Below are 12,095 nucleotides of genomic sequence, written 5' to 3'. Positions count from 1 at the left end.
CGTCCACACAATAGTTGTTCATCCACATTATAATCTAGCCTTATATATATATATATATATATATATATATATATATATATATAGGTTAAAGTATTTTTTTTACATTTATTGTGTGCTAGAATGCACCAATAGGAATTTAGTAAAATTATATTATTATTTAATTAAATAATGATAGATATTAAATGGTTTCCATAATTGTATGTATATTAAATGATATCCATAATTATAATTTTCTCTTTATGGAAATTAATTAAATTCGTCATTAATGTCAGCAATAACATTCTTTCATAATGAATTCGTATCTAGGTTTTTATGTCAGCAATAACATTATTTCAGGACTCACTCACTTAAAATATAATAAATTTGTATGGAATATGAAGAATGAGGGTGTATTCTAGTAGAATATATTCTCATTCTCCTAGAATACACTCTTATTATTTTATATATGAATTCATTTTGAAATAATATTATTATTGACATTAATGACGAATTAAATTAGTCTCCATAAACATGAATTATAAATATGGATATCATTTAATATACATTTAATGTTTACTCAATTGTTATTGGTGCACTCTAGCACACAATAGATGTGAGAAACATTTGAACCTACCTCTCTCTCTCTCTCTCTCTCTCTCTCTCTCTCTCTCTATATATATATATATATATATATATATATATATATATATATATATATATATATATATATATATATATATATATAAACCGATACTAATTTGGAGCTTTTTTGTGTTGTTTACAAAAAAAGACATTGGTATTAATTAATCTACATTAAATGTATAAACATGCAATATAAATATAAAGTCTAAACATAATCATGATATTTAAAAATGGTAATTGTTTTTACATAATAACTAATAATAAATTTTAATAAATATTTCCCCATAAGAAAACTATTCTCCAAAAAAGCTATTTATCGTCGACGCTTTACGCGGGTATATATATATATATATATATATATATATATATATATATATATATATATATATATATATATATATATATATATATATATTAACGGGCCCACATTGGGGCTTGGGACGTGACTCCTACCCCTGTCCCGCCTCCAAAATTAAGACCAAGATTAACCAAGCCCTTAATATTTTTAACAAATATCCTTCATACGGTCCTAGGTGTTCGAGTCACATTGGACATTTTGACATCCTACCGTGAAACAAGGATTTTAAATTGTAAGGTGATGTGACTTTGGAATCTCCGTTCCAAAACAGCTCTGCGAATTGGCGGCATGCGGCTTCACTAGGATGAGGGGCATCGAAGAAGACATAATCGTCAGGATTATCACACAATTCAAACTCTCCTAGTCCTCTTTTGCCTCCACAACTATAAATCCCTCGTAAAGGACCACTACCACAACTCGAACTGTCTCCTACCTTAAAACCTGCACATCCATCAAATTCCAACCATGATTCATATGATACTTCATGAATTCAAATCAATGAAACTCACTCAACTACGAGTCTACGAGTACCATATTTTGATGGGTTCTTCATCCGTTCGCTAAGAGCAGTCGAGTGATCATAGTTTGCAAACATGAATCCTTCAAATTGTTGTGTCAGCTTTTGTAATTTCTTGGAAAATGCGCGATTGTGTAGACTAGATATTGTGTTAAGTTCTTGGTTGCAGGTATTGTGGGATCGTACCAATACCAATCTTCCTCCCACCTTTTTCATAGATTCCCTTTTTAAGTTAAGAAAAAAATTGTTTAAAATATTAAGATAATTAATTAATTAGAAACGTAATTCCTGTTTAATTACCTTGAACACATCGGTCAAGTTTCCAATCACCATTCCCACGTACTCCTCGTAATGAAGATTACTTAGGTTGTTGGACGTGAGGGCAAGATAGTCGTTGCATCCGCAGCTAAACAAGTAGACAGCATCGGACAACAGCTGTTCGGCTTTCATATCACCTAAATCTTTCCTATAAGGTTTTTCTAAATCGGAGAAATACTGTAGCTGTGTTTTGAGATCAAGTACCTACATCCATTAACTTATATATGAAATCAATATATGAGAAAACTCAATTGTGGATATGAAGAAGGGATACATACGAAATTTTTCGTATTGGTTTCAACTAAGGCACCAGCGCCCCCTGAAGCAAAGTTTGCTCCATACAGAAATTCATTATAATGGGGGTCGAGATATGCAGGAATCAGAGGCAATCCAGCATATTCAGCTGTCAACAGAAACAAAATCAAGAATAATAGGAAAAAAATTGAAAGAAAAAAAGAAAAAGATAGGCGGTTGTTTGAGATATTGTCACCGACGAAATCAGAGATGAGACGACCATTAGAGAATCTTCCACTTGGTGGATTGAAGTATGATTCTCCATATGGCCAAAAATTCGCTTGGAAGCCCGGATCAGTGTTTATGTAGTTATTGTTTCCAGGATCGAAAAGTGAATCTCCACAAATGAAGAGCGTAACATGTTTGTTGAAATGCCCCTGAGAACTGTGGCAACCTGTAAAGAGGAGGAACAAACACGAAACAACAAGTCGGAATCCCATATCTCTTTTAGCAACTGCTATATGTCTGAAGCTGATCATCTTCATTCTTCAACCTTCACTAGGAGTAGTTAAATTTAGAGTAAAGAGCAAATTTGGTCTAGTTTGTTGTTGTCGTTGACATTGATTTAAAAAGGAACATTTTTTAGTCATTATTTAACGTAGTTTTTCTACTATTTTATATGAATTTAACGATTTAAGTATAACAGGCTTATCAAACTATTAGAAAACAAAGTAAGATCTTTAGTTGGATAAAATATAGTTTGAATGAATTTTAAATGTTTATTACAATAAAACATAGTTTTTTGAACATTTTTGTGAAAGTTATAAAGTGAAAAATGGATCCATTGATGTTCTAAACATGTTCCATGCAACATCACAAACATGTTTTAAGAGTTAGGTTACAAACTATTGAAAAGGTAGGGCATGTTTGTCTATATAATATATAAATAAGCACGTTATTAATTTCTGTGAAATTTATCAAGATTATGATATGTAGTTTTTTCAAACACATTAAATCGATACAATAAACATATTGTCGGTTGAAATCGAGTTTAAGGTGAATTTGGATAGTATGGCCATTACTATAAAGTGGATATTTTCCCATGAAAAATTCATACCGGAAAAGATATGTTGGAGAACACAACGAATGATCCTTTAAGAAAAAACTTAATTCAACAATGATTTTAACAAACTACCAACATAAACAAATATGTCAAAAATCAATAGAAAATTACTGACAAAATACCGACAAAAATTTAGGAAAATGCTTCTTTTCATTAAAAGAAATTAAATATTTTTCTACTTTTTTTTGTTACAAATTATCTACCTAATGAAATAGTGACATGTATAACATTTAATGCTCATTTAATGATATTTTAATATATTAATATGACACAAGTCATCATTTAATTGGATAGGAAGATTTATAGGAATAAAAGTAGAATAATATTTAATTTCTCTTTCATTAAAATAATAATTATCTACGGAAATCTGTAGGCATTTTCTAATTCTTGTCGCAAGGCCATTCGAAAATTAAGAAAAATATTTCTTTATATTAGAATACTCATTTTTTAACTCCGACCATGGTTATAGTTAAGTTTTGTTTCGGATTTAATCTTTACCGGACAAATAATGATTGTTATACTTTATTTACGTTTTTATCATTTCTTTATTATTGGTTTTATATTTTGAATGATATTAGATATAATGGGTCCACTCCAATTTCAAAGGTGATCTCTCTCGCTAACAAACATACCCTTTTCTTTTCGTTCCTTTTCTGAAAATCAAAAGAAATGCCACCCCTCTCTTCTCTCATCTCACCGTTGATACAACATTCACCTTCAACAACCTACGCCATCACATATCAACCAACAACCGCCCTTGCATCCCCACCTCCTTAGTTTTCTCACCGTTGATACAACATTCACCTTCAATAACCTACGCCATCACATATCAACCAACAACCGCCCTTGCATCCCCACCTCCTTAGTTTTCTCACCGTTGATACAACATTCACCTTCAACAACCTACGCCATCACATATCAACCAACAACTGCCCTTGCATCCCCACCTCCTTAGTTTTCTCACCGTTGATACAACATTCACCTTCAACAACCTACGCCATCACATATCAACCAACAACCGCCCTTGCATCCCCACCTCCTTAGTTTTCTCACCGTTGATACAACATTCACCTTCAACAACCTACGCCATCACATATCAACCAACAACCGCCCTTCCATCCCCATCTCCTTTGTTTTCTCCGATGAGCTCAAACATGTCAAACCAAAAAAATTCCAAAATTAAACGTGATGCAACCTCTGCTGATGGTAGAATTTAATCCATTATAGATGCTCTAATCTTCAAAGAAAAAAAAAACAAGAAGATGAAACATAGAGCTTGAAGCAATTCTCGTTGTATATATTTCATGCAAATGTAGATATAAAAATTAAATATAAAAAGCTGAACTTGTAGCTAAAGACTAGAATAAACACGAAAGCACAAAATTAAACTTGTCTTTAAACGTGGCCTCAACTAGTCCTCTATAAATATTTATTTATCTATTATTGGGTGGTATGTTGAACGATATCAACATACGTACCTTGAAACAAGCTTTTTAAATTGTAGGGTGATGCGACTTTTCCTACCTTTAAACCTGCAAATCCATTCAAATCCCAACAATGAATTAAACGATGATAGTTCATGATCAATTTAACTAAAGAATTGAAACTCAGGAGTACTACAACCATATTTTGATGGGTTTTTCATCCGTTTGGTAATCTCAGTCTGGAGCTCGAACTTTGAATACATGAATCCTTCCCATTGTTGAGTCAGATCTTGCAGTTTTTTGGAAAGTGCCTTATCGTGTAGACTTGATATGATGTTAAGTTTTTCATCGCATGTATTGTCTGGTCTTTCTGCTCGAACCGGTAGCAAACAGCCTAATGATGTGAGCGTAGTGATTCCAATTTTCCTTCCTCCTTTTTCATGGATTACCTTTTTTAAAAGATCATTGAAGTAATTATGTCGTTTGAATTGAATACGTTGATCAATGTAATTGGAAACTGTTAATTACCTTGAATACTTTAGTCAAATTTCCGATCACCATTTTGTTAGTCAATGTTGACCATGTAATCTGGAGAATAATAGGGACACGTGGGAGTGTTGCCAAGTAAAAGAATGTTGCTGATTTATCTGCTTTCAGTTTCATTTTTAGTGTATTTAAAGTTCAGTTGTTAGCTATTTTGAATGTAACTTTTCCAGCTTTAATCATTCAATAAACAAGCATTTGGCTACTCTGTCTCCCTTCTTTTCCTCTCGTTTTGATTTGCTAATTTGCCAACAATTGGTATCAGAGCTTCAAGGTTCTGATTAAGGTGTATGCCAAAGTATATCAGATACACTACCATGACAGGATCATCATCATCCAATCCACCCAAAGACAATCCGTTCCCTTTTCAATGCCCAATGCTAACCTCGCAGAATTATAATACCTGGTCAATTAAGATGGAAGCCATCATGGATACCCATGGATTGTGGGATGCCATTGAGCCACCAACCGGAGTGGATGTGGACGATAAAAGGAGCAAGCAGGCTTGAGCCTTCATCTTCCAATCAATTCCAGAAGAGATGCTTGCACAGGCTGCCAAGAAGAAGACAGCTAGAGAAGTGTGGGACTCTCTAAAGTCACGGTATGTGGGTGCAGAAAGAGTCCAGAAAGCAAGGCTAAGGGTATTGAAAAGCGAGTTTGAAGGTCTCCAAATGAAGGATACGGAAACCATTGATGATTATGCAAAGCGAGTTTGAAGGTCTCCAAATGAAGGATACGGAAACCATTGATGATTATGCAGGAAGAATATCAGCCATGATCTCAAAATACAGCAGTGCAGGAGCAACATTAGATGATGAAGAACTTGTGAGAAAATTGTTTGATACGGTCCCTGAAAGGTTCATAAACCTGGTGGCATCGATTGAACAAAGCTCAGACATGGAATCCATGCCATTTGAAGAGGCGATTGGGCATCTAAAGGCATATGAAGATCGACTTCGACTCCGGAAGACAAGCACACAAGCAGATAATGCCTTGTTACTTGCCAAAACGGAAGGCTCTTCTACTCATCGAAGTCCAAGCAAGTCAAACACGACAGGTGGTCGTGGAAGAGGAAGAAATAGTGACAGGGGAGGAAGAGGCAATTCACGTGGTCGGGGTTCGACGCGTGGCAGAGGTGGACGCTGGGGTGGTGGTTCACGACAAGAAGCTAGGAATTTCAACCGGAAGCCTCGTGACAAAAGTCATATACAATGCTTTGAGTGCCAAGAATTTGGCCATTTTGCTTCTGAGTGCAAAGCAAAGAAGCAACAGGAACAAGAGGCGAATTTAGTTGAAGACGAAGATGGACCTGCACTCCTGTTAACCGTACATGGGGAAGAAACTACAAGCATGGTTCTCTTAAATGAGGAAAAGGTGTACCCGAACCAACTAAGTGACAGCAATGATAATGATATGTGGTATCTGGATAATGGGGCTAGTAACCACATGACTGGTTCTAAGGCCTTATTTGCAGAGCTTGATGAAAAGGTGACCGGACAGGTACGATTTGGAGATGGTTCTAAGGTTCAAATAAAATAGCAATATAATAAGTTTGGGACAGATGACTGAGGAAGGATATGACATAGGAATGAAGAAAGATTTATTAAAGATGTATGACGCAGATGGTTGCTTAATTATGAAGGTCCACAGGTCAAAGAATAGACTTTATAGAATAAGGCTCACACCTGGGAAACCTGTATGCCTAGCTATGAGTATTGATGACGACTCATGGCTATGGCATGCACGTATGGGTCACACAAATTTCAAAACGCTTGGGGAGATGACACGAAAAGGAATGGTAACAGGTATGCCTCGATTATCCCATCCATCACAGGTGTGTGAAGGATGTATGTTGGCTAAACAGGCAAGGATAAGTTTCCCAAAAGTGGCCCAGTGGAGAGCCAAAGAACCACTCCAGTTGCTACACGCAGACCTGTGTGGTCCCATTACACCAGCAACAAAGGGAGGCAACCAATATTTCCTACTAATAGTCGATGACTATTCACGATACATGTGGGTGTATATGATTAAAACAAAGGATGAGGCCTTTAATATGTTCCAGAAATTCAAGTCACAAGTGGAGAAAGAAAGTGATTTTAGAATCAAGATGTTAAGGACTGATCGTGGGGGCGAATTCAATTCCAATCAGTTCCTGGAATTTTGTGAACGTACAGGGATAAAACGCCAATTGACGACGCCACACACGCCACAGCAAAACGGCGTTGTGGAACGCCGTAACAGAACGATATTGGAGATGACCAGATCTTTGCTCAAGGCCATGGCGATACCAGACCAGTTGTGGGGTGAGGCGGTGCGACACTCTGTTTATGTGTTGAACAGAACTAGTACAAAGGCCTTGAAAGATGTAACACCGTACGAAGCGTGGAAGGGTTCGAAACCCTCGATTGCACATCTGAAGATTTTTGGGTGTGTGGGATTTGTCAGGAAGCTGCGAGGCCTAACCAAGCTAAGCGATCGAAGTGAATCGATGGTCTACCTGGGAACAGAAGAGGGAACGAAGGGATATAGACTATATAATCCTAGAAATCGGAGAATAGTGGTCGCAAGAGATGTAATCTTTGACGAGGCAAAATGTTGGGTCTGGACTGAAGAAACAAAGGGGGAGCCACTTACCACACCCTATTGGACTAATGTTGAAATAGCCCAACAACATGAACCAGCCCAACAACATGAAGATGGCGTAAATGAAGAACCCTACACGCCATTAACTAATAACTCTCAATTTGAACTTGTAACAGGTGATCCAACGAATGAAGACTCGCCATGGTCAAACTCGTCTAGAGTTGACTCACGAACAACTCTCCCAGGTCAGACCTCAGAAGAATACGAAAGAAGCGGGTCAATAGCCTCGTTCGATGATACTCCAGCAAAAGGGTTCCGATCAATTAATGAGATCTACCATAACACATCAAGAATGAATGATGCAGAAGTACAGGAGATGTATGAAAGAAATCAGGAATTGTTGTTAATTGATGATGAACCCACGACATATCAAGAAGCATCGACTGAAAAGGAATGGAAGCAAGCAATGGAGTCTGAGTTGAGGTCAATTGAAAGGAATAACACTTGGACTTTAACCAAGTTGCCATCAAACCGTAAGGCAATAGGGCTAAAGTGGGTGTTCAAGCTAAAAAGAGATGCAGCTGGAAACGTGATCAAACACAAGGCCCGCCTAGTCGCCAAAGGGTATGTCCAAGAAAAGGGTATTGACTTTGAAGAAGCTTTTGCACCAGTCGCACGATTGGAAACTATCAGGCTGATTCTTGCTCTAGCAACAAAAGAAAATTGGCTTGTACATCACTTGGATGTCAAGTCTGCATTTCTACATGGAGACCTTAAGGAGGAGGTATATGTCTCTCAGCCAATCGGATTCTCAGTTAAAGGAAAGGAGAATATGGTATATCGTCTACATAAGGCACTGTACGGATTAAGACAGGCTCCAAGAGCCTGGAATGTAAAGCTGGACCAATCACTCAAAAGGCTGGGATTCACCAGATGTGCACAGGAACAAGCTGTCTATAAGGCACATAAACCCAACCTAGTCCTCATTGTAGGAGTTTATGTGGATGACCTTATAATTACTGGTTCAAGTGAAAGAGGAATCCTAGAGTTCAAGAAAAAAATGCAACAGGTGTTTGATATGAGTGATTTGGGTTTGTTATCTTATTATTTGGGGATAGAAGTGTCTCAAAAGAAAGATGGGATAATGCTCACACAGAAAGGGTATGCAGAAAAAATTTTAAAGGTAGCAGGGATGGAAGATTGCAATAAATCCCTGTATCCAATGGAGGCCAAGCTAAAGCTAACAAAAGATGAATATGGGGAACCTGTAGATGCAACAAATTACAGGAAAATTGTTGGAAGTCTAAGGTATTTAGTTCACACAAGACCCGATTTAAATTACAGCATTGGAGTAGTGAGCAAGTATATGCAAGATCCTAAACAAAGCCACTATGCAGCCATAAAACATATCCTCAGATATGTGAAAGGAACAACCGAGTATGGGTTGATTTATCGCAGGGGCGGTGATGGTAAGCTTGTGGGCTATAGTGATAGCAGCTATAGCAATGATCGAGAAGATGGGCGAGGAACCACAGGTGTAGCTTACTACTATTCAGGAAATTTGATAACTTGGACATCACAGAAACAACAAACGGTGGCCCTTAGCTCGTGTGAAGCTGAGTATATGGTTGCTACTGCAGCTGCATGTCAAGGATTGTGGCTTAGGAACCTGTTTGGTGACTTGGTTGGACAGAAAGCACAAAAGGTGAAGTTGTTTATAGACAATCAATCAGCTATTGCCCTTATTAAGAATCCGGTTTTCCATGGGAGAAGCAAACACATAGATACTAAATACCACTTTATCCGGATGTGTGTTGAAAAGAAACAGATTGAGGTGGAGCATGTAAGTGGAGACCAACAAAAGGCTGATGTATTAACAAAAGCAATGCCAAGGATAAAATTTGCAGAAATGAGGGCACTCATTGGTGTTGCAGACTTGGAGAAGAAAGTCAACATTAAGGGGGAGAAATGTTAGTCAATGTTGACCATGTAATCTGGAGAATAATAGGGACACGTGGGAGTGTTGCCAAGTAAAAGAACGTTGCTGATTTATCTGCTTTCAGTTTCATTTTTAGTGTATTTAAAGTTCAGTTGTTAGCTATTTTGAATGTAACTTTTCCAGCTTTAATCATTCAATAAACAAGCATTTGGCTACTCTGTCTCCCTTCTTTTCCTCTCGTTTTGATTTGCTAATTTGCCAACACATTTCCACGTACTCGTCAAAAAGAAGACTACTTTCGTTGTTTTCGAGGAGGAACTGATAATCGTTGCTTCCGGAACTGAACAAGAAGACAGCATCGGACAATAGCTGCTCGGTTTTCGCATCACCTACATTCTTCCTATAACGTTTCACTAAATCGGTGAAATACTGTAGCTGTGTCGTGAGCTTAACTGCCTACATTCATTAATTCATGATATATGAAAGAGGAGGAGATTCAATGGTAGAAACGAAGAAGGTATATACACATACAACTGTAGGTCGAGTTTCATCTAATACACCAGATCCCGCTGATGCAAAGTTTGCTCCATACAGAAATTCATTATTATGGGGGTCGAGATAGGCAGGAATGAGAGGCAATCCAGCAAACTGAGCTGTTAATAGAAGTGAATCAAGTTAGGAATAAGAAAGATGTCGATTTATAATAAAAGATCGAGATTGAGAATTTGGTGGTTGTTACCGATGAAATCAGGGATGATACGACCATCGGAGAATCTTCCGGTTGGAGGATGGAAGTATGATTCGCCATAAGGCCAAAAATTCGCTTGGAGATCAGTAGTAGTGTTTATGTAGTTGTTGTTTCCAGGATCGAAAAGTGAATCACCAAAAATGAAGAGGGCAACATGTTTGTTGAAATGCCCCTGAGAACTCTCGCAACCTGTAAGGATCAACAGACAAGAAACAACAAGTGAGACACCCAAATGGCTTTTTGCAAGAGCCATATATATGTCTAAAGTTGATCTTATAGCTTCACATTCACACTAAACACTAAGTATTTACATTGCCTTCCATTTAAAGCATTATGGACTAGAGAATTTTGTGAAAAATGGGGCTGTTTCTAAAAAGCTTTGCAAGAATGGTGTTTTTTTTTTTTTTTTTGTAAAAATGTGCTTTGATCCACGTGGAAGATAATGAAAGTTACGTAAACGCTCCTTTTTTTATTTTACAACTTTAACCCTCTGATTTTAAAATATGTTATAGTTATATCCCATATTTTTTCAATATTTAATTTAGACAAAATTGCAAAAATGGTCCCTGTGGTATGCATTTTTTTTGGGTTTTAGTCCAAACTACGACTTTTTTGGATTGATGGTCATTTTGAACTAGTTTCATTGCATTTTTAGTCCCTATGAATAATGAAATGACTATAATACCCTTAAGTTATTTATTTTTCATTTCTTTCATTTTTTTAAATCTAAATACTTATTTATTTATTTAACTAATTAAAAAATAAAAGTCTCTCTCTCTCTCTCTCTCTCTCTCTCTCTCTCTCTCTCTCTCTCTCTCTCTCAACTTGATTTTTCTCATCTTGTACCTCTTCTCATCAAACCAACCCTTCTTCCCGTAGCCATCTTGATCTTAGGGGTGAGCAAAAACCGCATAAACCGCAACCGCAATAAAAACCGATGGTGAGGTTTTCTGTTTTTCAAAAACCGCAAATTTGTGGTGCGGTGCGGTTATTAGTTTTGAAAAACCGTAAAAAAACCGCACCGCACCACATATATTATATACAATTTTTTTATTAATTATTAATATATTAAATATTAAAAATAAGACAAATTTCATGGATAAAAAATAGATAAAATAGTAGAAGACAAAAGTGTTGGTCTTTGTTATGTTTAACTTTGAAAAATGGTGAAATTAAACAATTTTAAGATATTTATTGTTAATTACTATTGATTTGATGTTTTTAAGATATTAGTTGTTTGTAATTTAAGTTAATTGTCTTATATCTTATGATTTTTTATTATTACAAGTAATATGTTTGAACTCTTAAAACCATTTGAGCTCTAACATGTGGTTAAAAACCACACAAAATAACCGCACCAAATTCATGCGGTTAATAACCGCAACACAATAAAAACAAAACTGCACCGCAAAAATAACCGCCTAACCACATCGTAAAAATAACCGCACCAAGCGGTTTAGAAAATGGATTAACCGCATTTGCGGTTAGTGGTGAGGTTTTATCTAATAACCACACCGCGCTCACCCCTACTTCATCTTCATCCTCTTTGTTATCTTCATCATACGGAAGAACAAGAAGAATGCAAACTCAAATGAGACAGTGCACAATCAAAAGTTCGATGAAGAAAGTCCTTCCATCAAGCTTTGCGCATCATCATACATGTTAGTAGACACCGATGTTGCCACAG

General features: G+C 36.5%; 1 protein-coding gene and 1 pseudogene across 2 annotated transcripts; both read right to left on the bottom strand.

The window, feature by feature from the left end:
* Window positions 1-1,105: 1,105 nt before the first annotated feature.
* On the bottom strand, window positions 1,106-2,727 carry LOC145055294 (GDSL lipase-like; annotated as a pseudogene). The gene is made up of 5 exons (XR_013685131.1): window positions 2,305-2,727; window positions 2,093-2,217; window positions 1,797-2,018; window positions 1,511-1,719; window positions 1,106-1,420 (listed from the first exon to the last, which is right to left on the bottom strand). The product of XR_013685131.1 is annotated as a GDSL lipase-like (transcript).
* Window positions 2,728-4,453: 1,726 nt separating this feature from the next.
* On the bottom strand, window positions 4,454-10,777 carry LOC145055293 (GDSL lipase-like). Its single transcript, XM_079003591.1, has 6 exons — window positions 10,400-10,777; window positions 10,192-10,313; window positions 9,930-10,116; window positions 5,124-5,158; window positions 4,795-5,044; window positions 4,454-4,703 (listed from the first exon to the last, which is right to left on the bottom strand). The coding sequence occupies exons 1-6, from the start codon at window positions 10,659-10,661 to the stop codon at window positions 4,612-4,614; spliced, it is 948 nt and encodes a 315-aa protein (XP_078859717.1). The 5' UTR covers window positions 10,662-10,777; the 3' UTR covers window positions 4,454-4,611.
* Window positions 10,778-12,095: the final 1,318 nt, after the last annotated feature.

The sequence above is a fragment of the Lactuca serriola genome, chromosome 5 (assembly GCF_051521515.1).
Source record: "Lactuca serriola cultivar US96UC23 chromosome 5, Lser_US96UC23_V15, whole genome shotgun sequence".
Classification (NCBI taxonomy): domain Eukaryota; kingdom Viridiplantae; phylum Streptophyta; class Magnoliopsida; order Asterales; family Asteraceae; genus Lactuca; species Lactuca serriola.
This window is presented reverse-complemented; position numbering and strand designations above follow the sequence as displayed.